We start from the raw sequence: 23,119 nt of genomic DNA on the forward strand, positions 1-23,119 counted from the left end.
GCACATGAGCACAAATATTCATATATTATTCTTGACTTTTTGACTTTTCAAAATACATTTTATCATCAGCCCATCAAATTATTTTTAAAATCCTTCTGGAGATTTTGATTGTAATTGCACTGAATCGGCAGTTCTCAGTTGGAGGCAATTGTGGCCCACGGGGGACATCTGGCCATGTCTGTGGACGGCTTTTTGACTCTCATGACAGGAAAGAATGTACCAATATCATCCCGGGGTGAAGGGTAAGGAATAATCCCACAGTGTACAGCCTTCAAAAGAGAATCAGCCTGATCAAAACAGCCCAAGTAGCAAGACAGAAAAAATCCTCACCAGCTCTTCAATTTGTAGACAACTGACATATTTGCATGATTCCAATAAACGTGGTCTATTTTCCCATTTATACAGGTCATCCTTAATCTATTCCAATTATAGGTTATAACCTACAGTGTACTGATCTCATATATCCTGGCTAAGATTTGCTCTTAAGTAATCTTCATTTTTAAATTACAAATGGCATCTTTAAAAATAAGTGTATGGACCATCGAGATGGGCCAGCAGTAAGGGTACTTGCCACCAAGACTGACAACCTGGATTTAGTTCCTGAAACCCACATGGCGAAAGGAGAAGATTGATCCCTGAAAACTATCCTCTGTCTGACCTCTAGACATGCACCATGGTACCTGCATGTGTGTGTGTGTGTTTGCACACACACAGAGTAAGTAAATGTTTTGAAATGTTTGTTAGAGCTGGAGAGATGGCTCAGGAGTGAAGAGCACTCGATGCTCTGTAGGAGGATGGGGTTCAATTTCCAGCATTCACAGGACAGCTCACAACTGTCTGTAACAACAGTTCCAAGGAATCCGACGCCCTCTGCTGGCCTCTGTGGGAATTGGACAAACAGGGTACACAGACATACATGCAGCAAACACCAGTACACGTAAAATTTTTTAAATGTTTATTGTTCGTGGCTGGTATAATATGTTGATATATATGAGTACAATGTTGCTGTCTTCAGACACACAAGAAGATGGCATTAGATCCCATTATAGAGGGTTGTGAGCCACTATGTGGTTGCTGGGAATTGAACTCAGGGCCTCTGGAAGAGCAGTCAGTGCTCTTCACCTCTGAGCCATCTCTCCAGTCCCTGCTTTTTGTTGCTGGTGTTGTTGTTTATTTGTTTTTATTATTTTTTGTTTCATATGTTTTATATTTTAATGTTACAACTACCATCTTAATAAGGTCTTATTTTTGTGTGTGTCCTCGGTAGACCTTTCCTAGTTTTCTATATGGAAAGTTTCCTCCATGCATTTAACTTTTCACATGTATATGTTTGTGTGTGTGGATCAATATAGATGTATGTGTACCACACACATGAGCACTTTAGTGGTGACTAGACAGCTATACCAGAGCTCTCTCAATCGCTCTCCCCGTTTGGGGACAGGGTCTCTCGCTGCCTGGGGCTTGTTCACCCAGCCACACCGGCCGCCTTGGAGCCACAGAGGCTCTCCTCTCCCGTCCCTCCTTCCCAGTTGGGATCTCAGGTTTGTGACAAGTACTGTGCTATCGGAACCACCTCCTGGTGCCTGTGTTAACTTGGCCTGTCCACTGTGATAGCCAGACCCCCAACACAAAGCCATGCCAGCAAGGAGGATGGGAGCTACTCTCTCTGCTTAATCCCAGAAGAAACACTTCTACATGCAAGTCTATGGACATTTTTGTGGCCATCTTTCTCTTGTGTTCAAACTTAATTGCATTTTGGTAAGAAAAACTGATTTGCATGATACAAGTTTCTTGAAATATCTGGTACATTCCACCTATGGATAACTGAAAAGTGTGTCTGGAGATTATCTATGATGACAGTTGTTCAGTTTTTTCCTTCTGTCCTACTGAAGTCTGCCCCACACTCTTTGAAATTACCTCACTGGAAATAGACACATTTAAAAGTTTTTTAATCTTCCTGTGGAAACTGAACATTTTTCACTACTTTTCTTTTTCTGTTCAATTTTTTTACATTTATTAATTTGTATGTGTACATGTATATGCATGTGTGTGTACATGTACAATGCTTGTGTATTGTGTAGGGTATTTGTGTGTGTGCATGCATGTGTTTGCATGAGTGTGCATCTGTGACCAGGCACATGTTTCCATGACCGTGCATGTGCACGTGTGTGAAAGTGTGTGTGTGGCACCGCACATACATGAAGATCAGTGACAACTCCCAGGAGTTGGTCTTCTCCTACTACTTAGTGGGTTCTGGTCTCCAGGCTCAGCGACAAGCATGTCCCTTACTGGGCCATCTCAATGGCTCCTGGGTTCATCACTGTTGCTCCAGTCAGTATATGATGCGTATTCATCATTTTCTCTTCATCTGCTTCTGTGAACTGAGACTCACAGCAGATGTCAGGATTTCTTTGCCCACATCTGATAGTCTCTGATTCTAGCAGGTGGCGTCCAGGATGCTAACGTCCATTGTAATTAATATTCTAGGGGCTTAATTGTATCATTTTACTTTTTGAATTCCTACCCCCTTTACTGTATGCTTCTATTTGTAAAGTTTTTTTCTGTGATACTTTTTTCCTTGTTGGAGTGAGTGTGCTCTATCTCCCTCGGAGCTTTGCTGGAAAGCTTACCATACACACTCACTTGTGAAGGTTTGGTCTCAGATATCCTCAGCTCTCGGCAAAGACCGTTAGATCCATCTACCTCCATCTTCCGTGCCACAGCCACCTGCTAGTTCAGCTTGGGGGGGGTTTGTTTTTGTTTTGTTTTTGTTTTGTTTTGTTTTTGAGGCAGGGCCTCATCCGAACCCAGGCTGGCCTCAAACTTTTGGCAGTCTTCCTGCCTCAGCCTCCCAAGTGTTGGCACTCAGCTGCTGTTTTTAACTAGCCAGTTAAGTGATGTTCTTGTCATTCTGTAAACATGTTTACCCTTTACCTGTCACTTTCTGTTTTCCAACCTTGCTTCTTTTTAGACATATATTCTAATTTGTTAAAGTAGGCTTCTTTTTTTTAAAAAAAAATCAAGTTCTTTTTTAAAAAATTCATCCATTTAGTCTTTCTAATTTCTTTAAAACTGACAATGTGTGATTCCATCCTTTGCTTACATAAATGTTTAAATGTCGTGTGGTGTTCGGCGTCTGACCATTTTTAGGGACTGGTACGTGGGGGTGGGGGGAGGCAAGTGTTTGTGTGTGTGTGTCCCTGCTTATGTTCCTCTGCTATGGTGTCTCCAGCCTGTGAGCTCTCTGCTTAACTTTCTCTGGTGAAAACCCCAGGGACTCACTGGTAAACTGAGGCAGTCTCCTCTGCAGAGCATGGCAGACCCATGCCAACCCCTGCGGGGCCTGCACTCAGCAGGTCCATCCTCAATGCACACACTTCCAGTCCCACTGACTCACACTCTCTTCTGACTTTATTATTAATGTTTGGAAGGAAAGGTCCTTGGAGTTCTCACAGTTCTGTGGGAACAGTGAGTGCTCAGTGCGTCCTTCACGACTACTGGTGATCATGCAACAGAAGGGGCCCCCAAATTATTGTTAGAAGCAGAAGATCGAAATGTTTTTACCATAAATCAGCATATAATATAATTGAGTTGGTATGCACCTGTGATTTCAGACCTGGAGAAGCTGAGACAGGAAGATTGAGTTCGAGGTTAGCCTGGGGCTATACTTTGAGACCCTGCTCCTCTCCTCCATGGAGGAAAAAAAAACTAAAGGACACTCCTCTCAGACTGTCCAGAGCTCTTGTCAGTCACCTCTGTGTATGTATGCCTAGGGTTAGGTTCACTATGCACTGCTGCTTAGGACCGGGATTAGAAGGGACCACATCGTTACAGAGAGCCTGCATCATTTTACAGGAACAAAGGATCTTTTCCAAAACAAAACAAAACAAAACTAAACTAAACAAAACAAAAAGGCAGGCAAAGTCAATATCCTTTGTAAAGACTGTTGCTTTGGGAAGACAGGGGATATGAATTATAGGGTGTTTTTTTGTTTACTTATAAAATATAAGAGATCAACAGAAGGCCTCATCAGTGCAAGCGTTTCAGTGGCAGTCAATGTATCCGTGAGCCCCCTCAGCTGCTGCGTGTGTACAGAGGCAACCAAGTCTGACCCTGTGTCAGGGTTGTCAGTACAGACAGTGGCATCGGTGGTGCTGGCTGTAACTGCAGAGGCAGGTGATGATCTGCAGTCTAACTGGTCCGGCAGCCACCTTGTGCGCAGGAGTGCTTCCAAGACACACAGTGCCATTACACTTCGCGCCGCCCAGAGGAATCCTCAGTAAATACTACCAAGGCAACACCTTCCAGGGGGCTCAGAGGAACTGGGGTGGGAAGGCAATGCTTCTCAGAGAGGGGCTTTGGCGCCCTTCTAAGGAAGGGCCTGTGAGACCCGCGGAGCCAGGGCTGGGTTGGAGGGGCTCTCTGCAGCCTGCCAACAGCAATTAGCCTTCAATGCATTTCTTCCTTCAAAATCAAAATCTTCCAAACAAAAACCACCCAGGCAATTGACAAGAATTAAAACGTAGGGGGGAACATTCAAGAGCAGAGAGAAAAAACAAGAAGTGGTGATGCGCAGAGGCTGCTTCTGCGCATGCGCTCCTTTCCCGTGCTCATTTACCTCGAAGCAGTCAGCGCAGCTGTTGCTGCAACGCGAGGCTTTCTAGTGATGCCCTCAGCGGCGCATCCCGCTGTAAGTAAATAAGGCAGGCACATCTTTAGACTCCCGCAGATGGAAATTTACCTGTGCGATACCGTCCTCTACCTCTTTCCTCTAACTCGGATGCAGAAGTCATTTTCAGTTTCCCGCTCTCTTCTGTGTGACATCCGCTTAGCCTGCTGCCTCCCTTGATGTGGTGCTGTCTTCAAACATGACTGTCTGCTCCTCTCTCCCACCCAGAGCAGGCCCTGTGCCCAGACAGAAACCATTGTTCCTCGCAGTCTTCCTACAACCCACATCTCCTTCATTTCCACACAAAGCAGTAAGAATTATCTCCCCAAAACAGCTGTTTTCTGTAATAAGCGAAGTTCTGTGACTAAGCTAAACAGTCCTCCTGTTCAAGGCCTAAACTGCTTCCTAGACACAAGTTCTAGCAAATTGAAATTTCCAAACACCATTTATTATCCCTTTTGTTAATTGCTCAGAGAACTTTCAAGTATCTGCCTACATTTTTCTGCATATTCAAATTTAGTTTTTATTCCACTTAGTTTACGAGCAGTTCTTACACGCCTAATCTGCCTTCTGCTTGTACCTTTCCCCGCTGTGGTAGAGATTATTTTACAGTCTGTTTATTCTCCCCTTCTCTCTAAATAGGCATAGTTGACACACAGCTTCCCTATCTCCCTTGCGACTAGCAGTGTCTGCGTGGCTGGGTGAGTGCCTTTCTTCCTATTACCAAGAGTATGGAAATGACACTGGTACCCAAGTAGCTATGTGATGTGAGTTTGGTACAGCAACGAGACAGAAAGAACCTGAATCTGCTAATACCGCAGGAAGCCACACCATAGTCCCTAGACACCTATTCTGCATTACTAAGGAGGGAAAGAAACCCCCACTACATTTAAGCCACTAGGATTTCCGCAGCCCCCCCCCCCCCCCATTGCTCATGACACGTGACTCCCCACTTCACCTGGGTCTCTCCATCTCTGTGCACTGCTTTCTACTTCTCTTGCCCCAGTAAGGAGGCCCATGCCCATTTCATTTCCTTTTTCTTAGTCTTGTCCTCAAATGTCTGCTTTCTTTCTTCCTTTAAAGTGCAGCTTGTGATCCAACCCCTTCACAGAAATGGTGACTATGGAATAGTATACAGCTACCCTGACTCAGCCCAGCCGTTCCCTTCTAAGCACAAACACATACATCTGTGTATCTAGTGCAGACAGCGGTAAGCGAAATAAAAATAGCCCAACCGCAGTTCTGTAAACAGGGCTCCAGCAGCTTCTGCATCCAAACCCACGCTTCCAGCAGTACTTCCCACGGCCTCGCTCCTGGACCCCGTTGTTGTGGAGCTGACTAGAGAGTACAAGTACATCTCACCGTGTCACTTCCGTGACAGCGGACACACCAGATTTGCTTACCATACCTAGAGTAGTGCCTGGCAGATGGCAGGCCACTGTATATGTGTGTGCTGCTAAATGCATTTATAACAAAGCTCCAGAACTGATTTCTCCTTTGAGGCATGGTCTAGCTGTGTGGCTGGCACAGGTTAGTTCAAGCTCCATTCTCCCGGCAGGTCTCTTACTACTACAGTTTCAGTTGTGTGCCACCATATCTTAAGTTCATGACTTAAAAAAAAAAGTCATTCAGAGCTCTTCCTGGTGACTGAGGTGTGTTACAACATTGGGAGATGCTGCTTAGTTCTTAGTGTGACTATAAAATTAACAAACCAGAATTTCTTGTGTGCCTCACAGACATGGCCAGGGATGAGTTATTTGTGCAGTAACTTAGGGACTCATTTTGTTAGCTTGTTGTCACCCAAGCTGTGGCTGGTTAGGGGCAGGAGCACGTGACCCTCCTGTTCCTCCACTGGGCCACCACCTGCTTCAGCACTGTAGCCTGGGCTCCTCCAAAATGCTGCCCTGTCCCATATCTGTCCCCAAATGATGCCATCCCTGTCACTCTGTCTCTGACTGCGTTTCCTTTTAACAAAGGACCCGCTACTGTCTGACTGACTCCCTCACCTCTGTTGCTTCCACTGCTGCAGGGCATTCAAGAACACTCAAGAAGATAGGGAGTCAGCAACTGACAGACAGGGCCCGGGAGATGACTCCACCAGTAACGGGCCTACCATGCAAGCATGAGGACCTATACAATCTATATGACTTGCATGTGACCACCTTGGTAAAGGGCCTACCATGTAAGCATGAGGACCTATATAATCCATATGACTTGCATGTGACCACCTTTGCTCCACAGAACTGGATAGAGACAATTGCTAACAGCACTGAAGCTGGACTGGACGTCAGCACCTGGCTACTGAGCAAGGAACCCCAGAAGCCACGTAAGCAGCCAGCTACTGCAGCATAATCTGTAGTCCCCGCACTGTGGGTAGAGACCTGGAGCTACTGAGCAGTCACCCTGCTTGAACCGACAAGATCCGGGTTTAGGGAGTCACCCTGTCTCAAAAAAAATAGTGGGGCTCAGGTGAAGAAGATACTGGGATTAACCCTCAGTACCCTCAACATGCACACACATACATGTACCTCTCTCTCTCTCTCTCTCTCTCTCTCTCTCTCTCTCTCTTTCTCACACACACACACACACACAAGAGCAAGAAAGATGACAGAAAACATCAAGAGCGGTGAATAATCTCAGGAGGGTCGTGGGTGGCCCGCATTTCTATGGGGCCCTTAGTCCATGATAAATGGGTCCCCTGAAAAAATGCTCCACTACTTCTAGAAGTATTTGGTGCTATTTACTGTTCTAATTACAAAGAACTCTTTTTAATACCTTTCTTTGTCAGTGACCCACAGGTATAAGCTGGCCCTTGACAGAGTCAGGGGAGGATGAGTTCAGGGCTAGTTTGTGTTGATATAACTGCTGATGTTGTTAAGTTTCTGTGCTTGGCTGACAATTGGAATTCACGGCACATGCTGACTCCCTGCAGCTCTTTTGGGGTTTCACATAACAGCTATCTTGGTGGGTTCCATCTGCTAACAGTACCGCGAAATGAGTGACTCAGAAACAATAGTGCTTGTTTCCGATCACAGGATGCCTGTAATCAGAGTGTTTGCAAGGTCGGGCCTTAAGAAGCCGCCTTTTCGCATAGCAGCAGGAGTGTAAGACAGAGCTCTCTAGGGTCTCAGGGTTCCTCTACCCCTGGGGCCTAACCATCCCCCAGAGGCCCCACCTCCCACTGTCAGCACACTGCAAACTCCATTTCAACATAGGGATCAGTGGGGGCAAACCTTCAGTCCAGCGCCATAGCATAGATACTGTGAGCAGGAGATGGTCTCCGGAACCCCCTTGATGATGCCCACACTTCTAGCACTGAGTTTAGTTGCTTTCAAGAAGCAGCTAAGATTAAGTCAGACTTTACCCATGTTTTTCTTCTCCTAGCCACCTGGCCACATCTATGCACAACTCGTCAGCAGGCGCTGGAGAAGCCACAGCCAGGGAGCATTCTTTGATGTTTCAGAGAGAGTAATAGGAAAGAGTTTCCTTTCCCTTATAATGTTATATCTCCCCGACCCTCATTTTTAAAATTCAGCAATCCAGAGTCAAAGTTCTAGGCAAAGGAAAGCCTTACAAAGAATCATGTTAGGACAATATTTAGCTTGTTAGAATCTTCACCGAATTTTAAAAAGCATGCCCATGTTCCCAGTCCCCAACTCCCAGAAAGTAAGACTCCTTCGTATTCCAGTTAGAAAAAAAATACTAAGCTGCAAATTAAGATTCCAAGAACAATAGCCTCTAGGCTAACAGCTTTAGCTGGGAACTATTTTATGTGAATTCAGAAGCAACATATTCCTAAAACTTCCATCCAACTATCTACTGAATATCCTCCTTCATCTCTGTTCCCTGCAGAATGGAGTCTTATAGTGGGACAGTTCTGCTGACACGGTGTTGGTAACTTGTGGGAAGCTGGTGTTTTATGTTTCTAGCTATTCTCAATGGACACCTATCACGTGTTAGGCCACTGCTTACGGTACGCACTTTTATTGTGGAGACTCGCAGTCTTCTTGCAGTCTTGCGACTGCTTCTTCTCTGAGGTAAGGCTTTCCGGGGTGAGAACAGAAGTACATGCTGTAGGTGAGCTCCCTGAGGCAGGTAATCTGCTAGGAAATGACATGGAGTAGGAGGTCCGCTGCCTTGTCCACGTCGCCACTTCCCTCTCTTTGTAAAGCAGCTGCTCGTCCATCAGCAGAGTGATGACCTGCTTAGACCTCTCCCGGATATAGCGACCTGAAAAACACCAGAGAGCTTGCTTACAAAAGGAAAAACTGATTAAAACTATAACTAATTTTATTGTAAAGCAAATGAAGGAGAGCACAATGTAGCCAAGTGGAAAGACAGGAAGACTGTGAGTGACACACTCAGTGCCACTGAGCAAACACATCATCAATACATGAGGAACTGTAGCTTATCTGGCATTACACTTTTCATTTTAAATGCATTACTGGATTTTTCTTTGGAAAGCCATCCATACACTGCAATACATCAACTAACACAGGCACACAAAGAAGGCTTGAGTGTGCAGCTCAGGGAGGCTGCTCAGTGGGTGAAGTGCTGGCTCTGAGGGCGGGAGAACCTGAGTCCAGACCCCGGAACCCACCTCAAATCTAGGAGTGGCGCTGTATGTCTGCATCCTCCATGCTGTGGAACCTAGACAGGAGGGTCCGGAGGCTCACTGACCAGCCAAGCTAACCAAACTGGCGAGTTCTGGGTTCAGTGAGACGCTACCTCAAGAAATAAGGTGGGGAGGAACTGAGGAAGGCACCTGTCTCAACTTCCGGCCTCCACACGCTCCTGCACAGACGGCAAGTGTGTGCAGTCTCCAGTCTCATCGCCGAGCCACTTCTTCCTCCCACATTTCCTTTATATATTTTTTTCAGATCCTGTTCTAAACGGCCCGGGCTTCTAGTGGACACCTCACAGTCCCTAACTGAAAAGGCCCCACTATGTGTTGGGCCCTCTCAGTGCCATATGAAAAGCAAGAAGTCTGCTGGAGCTCTTGGGGATGATGTCAGGCATGGTCTTTCCCTGAGGAGAGGGGACCGTTTAGATTTGGAGATAAAAAAAGAACTGTGTCATGCTATCTCTTTCTCTCTGACCTCATCCTGCAGCCCTGAGTCTCTCACCAACAACAGAAGCTCAGGCAGAGGTTGCTTCCTGCAGGAACTCTCCATGGCAGGATCCCTGACTTATCAGGTCTCTCCTCAGATACCACCTCTTCTTCCTCCTCCTCCTCCTCCTCCTCTTCCTCCTCTTCCTCTTCCTCCTCCTCCTCCTCTTCTCCTCTTCCTCCTCAGAGCTGCACTTCTCCTGCTGCCCTCTGAAGAAGCCCCACCTCATCAGCCTATCCCTTGTCCTGCTTTGTTTCTGCCTGTGGCATCTGCCGCTGCCCACTGTCACCTGTGTTCCCGTGTTGATTGCTTCCTCTCTGAGAACACAAACCCCATGAGAGGAGTCTCATTGCAGACACTGATAGCACATAACATATATTCAATAAATATTTACTGAGGGAATGAATTAAGAAAGAAACATTATCAAAAAGTTTCAAATGTTCTCCTAGCTATGGTGTAAATGAAGCAGATTGCGGAAAGATGCTGGGGGCCAATTTACGACTTAGCTGCCTGAGAAAGCTGCTTGCCTTAAAATAGCCTCCTGCAATGCCCGCAGTTAGAAACTAGAAATCACAGACTAGAACTGGAACATTCTACTCAGAGTCTGTGGGGATTGGTGGGATCAGAAGCTCGCTCGCTCTAAGTGGCGAGCAGGCACGGCAGGTAGAGAGCTAGCTGTCCTGGTGAGCCTCCTCCTCAGAGCATCTGACTCCCCTAGGGAAAAGAAGCAGCTCGGAGAAGGCCAGGCCACTGCGATCCGCCCCAAATAGGAAAGGACTTGCCCAGGAGTGGGCATCTCACTCCACGCCACCTAACTCCCCGAGCAGCCACTGCCGCCCCTGTGCCAGCCCGGGCTCCTCTAAAGCACCACAGTGAGAAGTGAGAAAAGCCGAGAAGAGCCCCTAAGCCTGCGTCAAGGAGGAGATAGACAAACCAGAGCATCCACTCACTTTTAAGCAATAGGCTTCTGCAAAGACCCGAAGGAGGACACAGCCTAAGACCCTCACAGTACAGGAAGGACAACAACTTCTGGTCCAAAAGAAGAAAGGAATAGGGCAGAGTCTCTGAACTAAGTTTCACTCCAGTCTGAGGGCTCCCTCTTCTTCCTCTAAGCTGAAGGAATCCATGCAGAGACTGACTGACTGACTGGCACAGTTTGAAGCAGTCACCTGTGTTGTCATGGCTCATGGGGTGGGGGCTGGGGGGTGGAGGGGAAGTACAGTCCACATCCTCCAGTGGCAAAGCACAGTACAGTGCTTCGAGATGGCTCAGCGGTTAGGAGCACTGGTGGCTCTCGCAGAGGACCCAGGTTCAATTCCCAACACCCACATGGTGGCTCACAACCATGATTACCTCTAGCTCCAGGGGATCCAGAACTCTCCTCTGGCCTCTGTGAGCACCGGGCACACACATGATACACGTATATCATGCAGGCAAAACACCCACACACATAAAGTAAAGATAATAAATATCTTTAAGAGAGAAGCACAAAATGTGACAAAAATATTAATAAACACATAAAAATAATAAAGACCCAGAGTAGAGGCAAGATCAATATGCGGCAAGTTATTTCTCCACCAGTGAAACGAGCCAGTTTAAGCCAGGGTAGAGTGCATTCAATGCAGGCGTGTTAGAAAGTTGCTCTGGGGGGGCAAGTTCCCTGGCTCCAAGGAAGGAGAGAGGGGGAGGGGGGAAAGAGAGAAAGTGCTCTGCAGAGAAAAGGAAAGGGGGAAGAGGAGGGGGAAGAGAAGGAGAAACCAAAGTGTCCAGGTTCTATAGCAAAGAGCCTCTGGGGAAGGTCAGCCCAGGCCCTGGACTGAGGCATGCTGGGAGAATCTGGAGGCTAGGTCTGCTCTGACATGGAAAATATGCTCCTCAGCCCCTTATCCTGGGTCTGAAACCTAGCAACAGGAAAGAAGGGGGCCAATCAGTAGGTCAACCTGGGCCCTCTCAAACCCAGGTAAGAGACGGGACTAGCATCACTAGAGCAGCTATGCAAGAGACTGGTGTCCATGCATGGTGGCTTCTGTAGTCACTGAATCATTCCTGGAGCAGCTGAAGGAGTGTTCTGAGCACTGAGGACCCAGCCAGAAAAGAGGACAAGTGCGCATGCGCACTGAGGTTCTGTTGGATGACACACCCAGGGTGTATCGACAGGGTGATTTCAAGCCAAAACAAGTTTTCTAAAGAAAGTCGGAAGGGTGACATGCTGGGCATGAATGTGGGGTGCAGTCACAAATGTCTTAGTGAGGAGGGTACCGAGACGGGGCCTCAGAGCTGGCCAGGCCCTCTTTCCAGCCACTCGGAGAGCACCTTACCTGGGTCCCTTAGAGCTGTGCCACGGTTAGAAGCTGACCTGGATAGATGGCCTTCCCTCCAACACCCACAAAGGCCGGAACTCGACTTGCTTGTCCCCAGGACATGCGAGGAGTGTGTGAAATGAGGCCCATGGCACGGAATGTTCCTGAACGCTGGGGAAGGAGAGACTCAAAGGTCCTGGGCATTAAGGTCTATTACAGAAGAATGTGTGCTAAGACACTTGCCTGCCATCAACAACACTCAAAAGATATGTTAACATCCGGTCTCCCTCCTGAGCAGCCCTACCCACATCCCCTCTTCTTACTGCATTCCTGCTGTGGTGAATTTTACTTCTATTCTAAGTGGGGAAGATAACAGACAATGCCCCTCCCCATTCGGGTATCAGGTCTACCAATCAAACCCACCAACTCTATCCTCCCTCTCCATCTCCTCCAGTTCAGATTTCAGATAGTTTGTTGCCTATGGTAGCTTGTTATCTACCTATTAATCCTCCCTCCCAGGTACCTTCTCAGAGGCCTGAAGAGGGCAGGGACAGGAACAAAGTGAGAAGCCTCTACACCTGTGGTTCTCAACCTTCCTGACACTGTGGCCCTTCAATACAGTTCCTCATGCTGTGGTGACCCCCCTCCCCCAACCATGAGATTATTTCATGACTACTTTATAACTGTAAGTTTGATACTGTTATAAATCATAACGTGAATATCTGATATGTGACCCCTGACCCCCTCCCCAAAGGAGTCCCAACCCACTGGCACTGATCTAAAATCTCTGACCAAGTTATTTATTTCTATTAAAAACAAACCCTCTTTCAGTCAGGGGCTGAAAGGGTGTCTAGTGGAGCCTAGCATCTGCCTAGCATCCTCAAGGTCCTGACTTCCGACCACAGCACTGCAAAACTGACAGACAGACAAACCCCACCCATCATGTGGCACAGTACAGCCATGCTTCAAAGAACTGCTCTGCTCTGCTCCACACACCTGGCAGAGCAGGCACTGCCAGCCTAAAAAAAAAAAAAAAAAAAAAAAACCACCAAACTCCACAAGGAAATACAAAGGAGAAAGCCACGAGTGTCGCTGGAGCCACGAGGTGCTGGGCTCTCTTGATCTGGTGGCAAGGACCTGAACTACTTAGGTGTCAGAGATGGCCATTTGGGGACGAAGATCTGTGTTTATGAAAAGAAAGTGAGAGGGGGCGATGGACTCACTTCTCTCTGGGACAGATCTACTGAGAGCTATTTATATGGACCTAGAAGCAGGGCACAACGCAGTCTTACCGCATGGAACTAGGCTAAGTCACCTGTTGGCCCTAGCCCGTGTCTGCAACACCCTACTTTTACTACAAGGCTCAAACTCCAAGCCACTTTGGGAAGGCAGCCCAGCCGGGTACAGAGGAGATAAAACTGAGCAACTAACCCGAAAGTCAAGTAAGCACGTACGTGAGGCTGTGGGAAGACCCTCCTTGTCCACGAGTCTGAGGCCGGCACTCTAACCTACACTACACAGTCAAGAAGAATAGTCCCGCTCCAATGACATGTGTCAAGAGAATCTTCTACCGAATCAATATTCTGTAGGATTTTAAATTTTTCTTCATTGAGAAATTAACACAGGGCAGGAGAGATGGTTCAGAAGGTAAAAGCGTTTCTTGCCCAAGCCTGACACCTGAGTTTGATCCCTGGAACCCACATACCAAGTAAGCCTTGGCTGCTCCTGTAATCCCAGAACGCCCACAGGGAAGTGGGAGGAGTCAAGAGAATCAACACGCCCACGGGGAAGTGGAAGGAGTCAAGAGAATCAACACGCCCTCAGGGAAGTGGGAGGAGTCAGGAGAGTCAGTAGCCGCTTGAGCTCCAGCTAGCAGAGTGGCAGAGTGACTGAAACAAGAGAGCTGCCTCAAACAATGTGAGAGGAAGAAACAGAATCCCAAAAGCTGTCCTCCTGACTCACACACACACACACTTAAGAAAATGCACACCTCATATATGTAAATAAGTGCATAGAGTGATGAAACAAACTCAAAATGAGCATAAGGCAAATAAGACTAGAAGATAGAACAGACTCCAATAGACGTGCCGGCTACAGTCTAACCCTCACCATCTTAGACTCAACAGCTGAGAAGAGCCATGAGTACAGCAGAGAGGCCACAAGACTAAAAGTAACTAAAATCCATAAAAGACAGATAGCAAGGTTCTAGTATTCATCCGGAAGTTTCCAGGACAAGGGCTGGGAACTGCAGGGAAGTTCTGAATCCTCACATCAAAATGATCTGCAAATCTGGCCAGGAAGCCCTGGCTAGGGAGCTCTCAGGCCCCAGGAGGAGAACCTGTGGCTATATTTGACTAAACTGACTAAAGCATCAAAGTGCCTTCTAAATTAGTTTATCTATACCCACAGTTGGTGCCATTCTCTGACCTCACCAGAGAGGCCTCTCTGTGCAGAGACTCACACGCGGCTCTGGAGGCTCAGCCGCACATGGGACGTCTGCATCACACCTCATCCACACAGACCGTAAGGAGCAGAGGACCAGGAGGGCCGGAGCACACACTGCCTCCTGGACAAGACAGGGCCACTGTACTCGTGAACTCACAGCAGCTGTGGCTGCCTGGCCAAGGCCTGCATAAGATCCAGACAGTCAACATTCCAGCACAGAGGCAGGAGGAACATTAGTCCTTACCCCTGTCTGGGGAGCTATGGACAGTTGATGGCTCCTGGGAGACATTTTAGAGTCAGTTTTCTTCAAGGGTGTGGTCTCTTATAGGTAGATATTCTAGTGGAAAACACTTAGCACGAACTGGAATCAGTGAGTGGGCTATAAAAAAAAAAGACCTGGAGTTGGGAAGGGAGTGTGATTGGAGGGTGTCTGGAGGAGTTAAGGGAAGGAGTAGAGAATGAATAAGGTAAAAGTGCATTGTATGCATGTATGAAGCACTCAAAAACTAATAAAATATGACTTTAAAAATTGTCTTCATTCATACATACTTGTAATCCTATAAGCACACAGGAAACTGAGGCAGGAGGATCACAAGTTCAAGACCAGCCAGGGCTACACAGGAGACTGCTTCAAAGGATCCAAAGGAACTGGTGAGGAAGCTCAGTGGGTAAGGATCTTGTGGCCAGCCTGGCAGCCTGAGCTCTAGCCTCAGAGCCCACACGGTGGGATAATCAAAACACCAAATCTATCATGCTGCTTGGGTGTGAGGATGTGCTGTTTGCATAGCAAAGACCGTGGTCCTAGGGTGGAGGGCAGAGGACACCTTGCAGGCGTCAGTTTGCTCCGTCCACACCGTGGGATCTGGGGGTTAAACCCAGGTGATCAGGCTTGGCAGCAAGTGCTGTTCCCAGTGTTCTTTACTGCTAAATTTAATTAAAAAAATTCCAAGGCTCAATAAATTCCATTCCCTGCACTACAAAAGAAGAGTGGGGAAGAACCAACCTCCATGTTAAGTCAGTAGCAATAAACTTGCACCCAGAAACGTTGTTGGAAACAGGAGAGCCACAGCAAGCCTGTCTCTCTTGGCTGTAGACATGTGCTGCAGTATCGAATTAAGCCAAGGTCAGGACGAACTATATCTGGATAGCATTTTCCTTGTTAAGAAAATTCTGAGGGGGTGGAGAGATGGCTCAGAGGTTAAGAGCACTGATTGCTCTTCCAGAGGTCCTCAGTTCAATTCCCAGCAACCACATGGGTGGCTCACAACCATCTGTAATGGGATCTGATGCTCTCTTCTGGTGTGTCTGAAGACAGCTGCAGTGTACTCATACATAAAATAAATAAATACTAAAAAAGAAGAGGAAAGGATGGAAGGAAGGAAAGAAGGAAGGAAAGAAGGAAAGGAAGGAAAGAAAGAAGAAAGAAAGAAAGAAAGAAAGAAAGAAAGAAAGAAAGAAAGAAAGAAAGAAAGAAAGAAAGAAAGAAAGGATGTTCTGAATTATGGGGCTGGAAAGATGGCTCAGAGATTAAGAGCACTTTACTCTTCCAGAAAAACAGGTCCAAGTTCTAGCACCCACATGACAGCTCACAATCAGCTACAACCACAGTTCCAGAGGATCATATGCCCTCTCTTGGCCTCTGTAGACACTGTACACATATAGTGCACAGACATACATGAGGGAAAAACACTCATACACATAAAAATAATTTTTAGAAAGGAAAATTATTAGTGAGAAATAGATGTCTAAATAACATCTTTTATGGTTAAGCCTATATCTATGGAGTGAGATTCCCTTGAACTATTAAAAACAACATACCAATCACTATAGTGTTTTGCTATACTTCCCTGTTGGATGCTTATGTCCATGTAGATGAACAAAATTAACTTTTTTGGTTGTTGTTTTTTTGTTTTGTTTTGTTTTGTTTTGTTTTGTTTGTCAAGGCCAGGTGAGAATCTGGTTCTCGGGTCACTTGGCTTGAGAAGGGCTTCTGGCTGCTCTGGTCTGTCTCTCTTGGCTATTCTGCTCTTTGGGAGTAAATCAAGGCCTTGCTTGACTGTGGCTGTGCTTGGAAACACGGACATGGTTATTCTTGGAAACAGAGGACACATGACCTCTTTACAGAGTAGGCCCTGGTTAGTCTACCCAGTGGAGCCCCCATATTTCAAATAAAGAGATTATCTTAGAAGCTAACAGTCCAGTAGCTTCTGGACTTGAGGCCTTGGCTGTAGATGTGGGATTCGAGTTGGGATAACTTCTCCCTCCCTGACTCATCAACCTCTCTGCTTGAGTTGTGAGAAATGCCCAATTCTAATGGCACATTAACACTTTAGCAGCTGATCTTCTGGGGTCCAGTGGATGGATCCTGAAGAATCAATCATGACTTGTATTACTATTTCTCTGTAGGGTTGAGAAGTGCTCCCCACCAATAGGGATCTGGAACAATTTCTCTGGACAACGCATCCAGAAAATTCTCTGAGAGGATAATGACAGCACTATAAATCAGGCGACTCTAAGAAAAACAGGGCAGCTCAAGCAAGCTCAGAATTATCACCAACCATCAAAACTGTGCTTCTGGGCACAGTAATAGGAGTCCCATCAGAACATCTGTCTTCTTGCTAAGAAAGTTGCCAAGGCGATTGCCTCTTCTATAAGTGAGAATAGGGAATTATAGGTGACAAATTACAATTCTATTCGTATCACATTATAAAAAGAGAGACGAGGCCAGGCCAGGTGGTGAATGCCTTTTAATCCCAGCACTCAGGAGGCAGAGGCAGGAGGATCTTTGGGTTCCAGCCTGGTCTACAGAGAGAGTTCTAAGACAGCCAGGCAGCCAGGGCTACATAGAATGTGTGTGTGTGTGTGAGAGAGAGAGAGAGAGAGAGAAAGAGAGAGAGAGAGAGAGAGAGAGAGAGAATATACCAATGTATGTCTCAAGAAAAATAAAATAGGAGAGAGAATGTTGATACAGGCCGAGGCCTGAACTGGCTGAGAGCCTTCATTTCCCGGGTGGAAACATCAGCAAGTGGAGCTGAAGACCCACAAGTGGCCTGTCCACCTTCACTGCCTTGGTTGGGATTACGAATTAACAGCAGAGTCAAGTGTGGTCCGGCTAGCTCCACCTTGAAGGAGGTTGCGGGGAGGAGTGAGATGGGATGCTTCTTGGAGAAGGAAGCAACCAACAACGAAGGGGAGGAACTGAACTTATAAAGAGGAGTTCACTTGGGGCTGCAGCTTCCAGACAGCTCGTCCCTGATAAACTCACAGAGCTACATAGCCACGCGTCCTTGTGGGTGCTACGTGTCCTCCCTCATGTACCCAGCACACCAAGAAGGGACCTGTGCCTGAGAAAATGTAGAAACTCCAGGTGTCTTTAGTACCTTGGCTCAAGGCCATCATGCAGCACTGTGCTGCTAAGCCAGTCTCCCTGCCTCTCAGCATCCCTGGCCTTCCGGAGCACGTAGGTGAACAGTTTCCGAAGTATGTCTGAGCCTGTGGACAGACATAGGAAGTATAAAACCAAAGCACTGGAGGCTGTGGGGCTTCTTGATTCTCTCTTAGCTTTATACCCTTTAAGTTTTAATGTCAGCCTTCCAAGAGATCCTGGGCTTTCTTATTTTGTTGGTTTGAGACAGGGTTTCACAGAGCCCAGACAAACTCGAAACTTGCTATGTAACTGAGGCTAGCTTTGAACTCCTGATCCTCCTTGGCTTTACAGTGTGTTCTTAGGACCAAGTATATGGCTTGTGACTCTCACCTCTGTCCTCTACACCAGGCTATTTTAGATACGGTCTTTCGTTGAACTTGGAGCTTGCTGATTAGGCTGGACTGGCTGGCCAGCGCGTCCCAGCCACTGTCCTCCTGTCTCCTCTTCCTGTTAGGATTATAGGCCTGGCTTTTTATGTGGGCACTAGGGAGTGGACTCAGGGCCCCACACTTGCACAGCAGCACTCTCCTCAAAATATTGACACTTTTTCTAGGACACACACACACATACACACACACACACACATACACACACACATTTGTTTACTTAGACTTTGGAGAGTGGTTTTACTTGATAAATCTCATCTGCTTAATCTTCTAGATTACAAAATCTGTCTATAGCATAGATTGGCCAGGCATAGGTGAGCTTTCTTATTATTATTTCTTTTTGTGGTACTGGCATCAAACCCAGGGCCTCACACACGCTGGGAACCATTCTGCTACCACTGAGCTGCGTCTCCAGCCCTTGACCCTCTTAGCCCCATGCTCCTGCCTTGGTTGTTAAAGTCCTCTCCATGACATCAGAACATTTAAGTATGGCTGCTGGCCACCTGGCTCTTTGTTTTCCCCTCAGTGCTATTTGACACTAGATCATTCCTTACTGTGCATAGGTGAGTTTTTATAAAATTTGTAACTAATTAAATTAGATAAATCTAAATTAAGTGAAACCCTAAATATTCTTGGTAGAATCTGAAAGGAAAAGAATTAAGCAAATGTGTAGGAGAAAAAAATAGTTAAACAAAAAAACAATCTCGGTCACTGGCACTAAATGATCAGCAACCGGTGAACAGAAGCCCCCAGCACCAGTGTCCTCCCCTCCCCCCTTTGCTGCACTACTATAGGGCTTGGGCTGTCCCCGAGACTAGTGTGTCCCCGAGACTAGTGTGTTACTCTGGCTTCCTCAGTCTGACAGTGTAGCTGGAATCTCTAAGAGGTGGCCCTAGTGGGAGTCTTAAGTTAACTCGGAACCATGCTCTTGCAAAAGACCCAGCAGACTCTAGATTCCTGCCTTAGGTGGATTTCTTCCTCCCAGTTTTGTGACTCCAGCTTCCATGACATCTTCTCTAGACTAAAGGTACTGGGACCCTGCCTCCAAATCCCTAGAACTGTGAGCTAACTCACCTCTTCTCTTTATAGAAATTAGTTGTCTTTGGCATTTTGTGGTAATAATAAAAATGGGATTAACACTCCCTCCATTTCCTTTTATTCTTTTTCATATAGTTATTTATGATGGTAACTTATTATTATAATGAAACAAATTTTAAAAGGTTACTTCCCCTGCCCACCCTCCATACACACTGTACCTGTGAACTACCAGTCCCTTCTTTGGACCTACAGAGGCATACTGGCCACACAACCAGACTGTCAGTCACTCAGGAGGCAAATGCTCAATGCCCCCATCATGAAAACCAAAGATGCAAATACAAGGACTTCATTACCACCAGCAGCAGCACACACGCACGCACACTCACACACACTCACACACACACACACACACAAGAGAGAGAGAGAGAGAGAGAGAGAGAGAGAGAGAGAGAGAAGGAATTGGCATGTAAATCGAGGTCTTAATGCCAGTGTACTAAGGACTATGATGGACGTGGGGCTGGCAGAGGAGAACTGTATCCCTTACTCAGGACCACAGGCAAGGCATTCCTAGTGAGCACTCGCTCTGGGCTCTGTCTGTTTCAGAGACAGCACATGTCCCAGGAAATGCGGATAACAAAAGATTGGGCCCTAACAGTATCACACTGATGGCTTGTTATCACCTGACCCTCAAACACATCTATAATGCCAACGGGCACTCTCCGATCTCATTATGAAGTCTACTTTACGAAAGATAATATCAAGGCTTAAGGTGATGAAGAAATTCACCCCGAGTCAGAGCATTAGTGAGTTGGAGCAGACAGCATCTGTAAAGACAGTGCACATCTCAATTCTTTGACTAACTTTGGCCTATGATCCATCGCTATTTATTCGATGAGAATCCAGAGTAACTCTGTTGACACAGCACTGCCAACCCTCGCCTGCCTCTCTCTTTCTTCTGTTTGCTTTCTCTGCCGTTGCTGGGCACAATAAATAAGGAATATGGCAGGAAGACTTAGCAGGTGGGTGAAGGTCACTTTCAACTTTAAATGAATTCAAGTCTTGCTTCTTGCTCTCACAATTATCAGTCCAATTCTATTTGTTGAAAGGGAACAAATGGCTGAAACATGCCACTGTGTTAAGTAAACAAACTGTGCTTAAATGCACAACTTAAAGCCACAGGCTCCTGACGACCCAAAACCTGTAATGTGTTTGTTAAAGGAAAGCATTTGCTCATAAAAACAAGTCTGTTGCAGAGAAAGTCTACAAATGTACTCCGGGAGCCTGCGTTAACTAGCCCACCACCAGTGCATACCTACAAATGCATTTTTAGTCTGCAACCACACATCAGACATATTCTGATGAAAGTTTTGACTAGTGATGTCTGGCAACAGTAGGGGGAAAAAAGAAAACATTAAGTCTGAGCCACTCTGAAGCTAGAGAGTTTTCCCTCCATGCTGCTTAGCCGCTGCCCCATACTGGCTGAGAGCCATCGGCCTCCTGCAACCCCAAGTCTAGACTTCTCTGTACAAGGAGCAATACCTCCAAATTGCAATTGTTTGATTAGTCTTGCCTTGGCCAGTCACATCTAAAGTAAATACTCCTGTGTTTAAAAGATGTTTTTCTTGCATTTTTGGTGGTGAGCCTAGCCTTTAACAGCCCAGCCATCTTTCCACTGGGTATGGTAAGTAATGCGTGCCTTTAATCCCAGTACTCAGGAGGCAGAGGTGGAAGGAACCTCTGGAAGTTCAGAGCCAGTTGGGTCCACATAGTGATTTCCAGGGCAGGCAGGGCCTTGTAGAGATACTCTATCTTAAAAGGAAAAGGTTATTTTTCTTTCTTTCCATGAACTCTTTGTAAATAGCTCAGGTCTTTTGAGTTACTTACAGTTGCTTAGAAAGGATACAATCTTGGTTCTGCCTTTCCCTCCTGCCACCCTGTGATCCCTCTCTGTCTAAATCTTTAAGAAAGCAAATACCTGGTGTTTTCTTTCCTTCATTGGGAATCAGAATCCAAATCACCACAAACTATTTTAGTCATTTATAGCTTAAGCATAAATATAAATAAAGCATTATGTTTCTAGAATATTTGCTTCTGCACTTTAATGTAACGTGATTGACGGCTTAAAGGCTTAGTTTGTTTAAGGTTTGGTGGGTAAATAAGGTATAGGTATTGGTATTCTCTGTCATTTTTGGAGACAGGACAGGAAAGCAGAAGCTCCCTGTGCACAAACCAGCCATGATGGATGTGAGCTGTCTTGTTTCCTAAGAGAGGGGCTGAGGATGGCCCTAGAAAGTCAACATGGAAATGTACCGAAGTATGCTACTTCCAGGAAAATGGCTTAACATAGCTTTCTAATAACACTGAAATTTTGTTCTTTTAAAATGTGTCCAATTTTGAAATATGCCTTTAATTTAAATATGTGGATACATGCAAAAATGGCCTATGTAAATAAAAGCAACTGCAATTTCACAACTCACTTAGTTCGGAATAAAAAGGCACTTAACAACCTATAATGAACATATTTTCAAAAATCTAGGTTTAGAAGAAGATCACTGAGCATCCTGGTGCGCGCCTTTAATCCCAACACTTAGGTGGCAGAGCCAGGTGGATTTCTGTGAGTTTGAGGCCAGCCTGGTCTACAAAGCAAGTCCAAGACAGCCAGGACTGGTTACATTGAAAAACCCTGTCCTGAAAAACAAAACAAAACCATATTTGTCTAAGTGTATGATTTAATAGTATGACGAAGTTTCACATTTCATTGGGCATTTTCTAAACAATTTTAATTAAACACATTCCAGAAGCTCAATGAAGCCTTGCTAAGGTATTTGACAGGCTCAGTTATGAGAGGCTGTTTAGTATAGTAACCAAATCTGACCAAGTGATGCTGGGATGTATGAGTTTTAATTGTGTTCAGTTAATGGTTGTGCAGCCTTATGTACGTCTGGGCTTTAGCTTATTGTCTCTGTAAGAGATGATATTTCCAGCAGAACCCTCTACCCGTGGGGATATGTTCTAAGGTGCCCAGTAAGCATCCCAAACTACGGAGAGTCCAAACCCTAGAAGTGCTATGGTTTTCCTGCATCTGTGCACTTGTGGTGATGTTCAGTTATAAATCAGGCACAGAAAATCCCAGTTCTTTCTGTTGGTGGAGAGATAGGGTTAGAACTGTTTTGTTTTTGTTTTTTTTTTAATAGACAAGAGCACTCTATGTTTCTTAAGCTCTACCCTCAGAGAAATGTGTTAACTAGCATTAATCTGATGGGCTTGCCGAGCCTCGTCAATCTGGGAGAAGGGAAATACCCAACTCCAATCTACTCTTGTGGTCCCGCCACTGAAGAGGGGCAGGTGGGGTAAGTGGAAAGCACAGGTGAAGTTCATCCCGGTACAGGATCACTAAAACACAGACCTAGCCTCTCGATGGGAACATTCTCGCTGCCTCCTTTCCTTACCGCGGCATCACTGTTAGAAAAGCCTTTTTCCCACAGTTCCTCCCACCTGATATCAAGCCCATAATTTGGAGAAAAATTACAGGACAGACTAAAAGGCAAGAAACACAGTCTGAAGACAGAGCAAGCATGAGAAGTACAATCAAACCTGGCAGGGATGCTGGAATCACTGTGAGACCGCAGTGGCTGAGATGCGGACGGCACTAACAGATAACAGGACGGCATGAGACGATAGAGAAGCAGGCAGAGGGGTGGAAAAGCTACGAGGAACCAAAAAGAAAGCAGAAAGATGAAAAA

The 23,119-nt window shown here is 46.1% G+C and overlaps 1 protein-coding gene across 2 annotated transcripts in view; it reads right to left on the reverse strand.

Moving 5' to 3' along the window:
* Enthd1 (ENTH domain containing 1) overlaps window positions 1-23,119 on the reverse strand; it is a 107,019-nt gene that overhangs the window by 73,366 nt on the left and 10,534 nt on the right. The window contains exons 1-2 of one of the 2 annotated variants that reach the window (XM_052160729.1): window positions 10,731-10,983; window positions 8,651-8,899 (exon numbers count right to left, since the gene is read on the reverse strand). In XM_052160729.1, coding sequence (XP_052016689.1) covers window positions 8,651-8,899; window positions 10,731-10,968 — 487 coding nt within the window. In that variant the 5' untranslated portion in view covers window positions 10,969-10,983. Of the gene's footprint in view, window positions 1-8,650; window positions 8,900-10,730; window positions 10,984-23,119 lie in introns of those variants that run through there. The other variant, XM_052160728.1, reaches the window with a different exon arrangement.

Source organism: Apodemus sylvaticus, chromosome 17, assembly GCF_947179515.1.
Source record: "Apodemus sylvaticus chromosome 17, mApoSyl1.1, whole genome shotgun sequence".
Classification (NCBI taxonomy): domain Eukaryota; kingdom Metazoa; phylum Chordata; class Mammalia; order Rodentia; family Muridae; genus Apodemus; species Apodemus sylvaticus.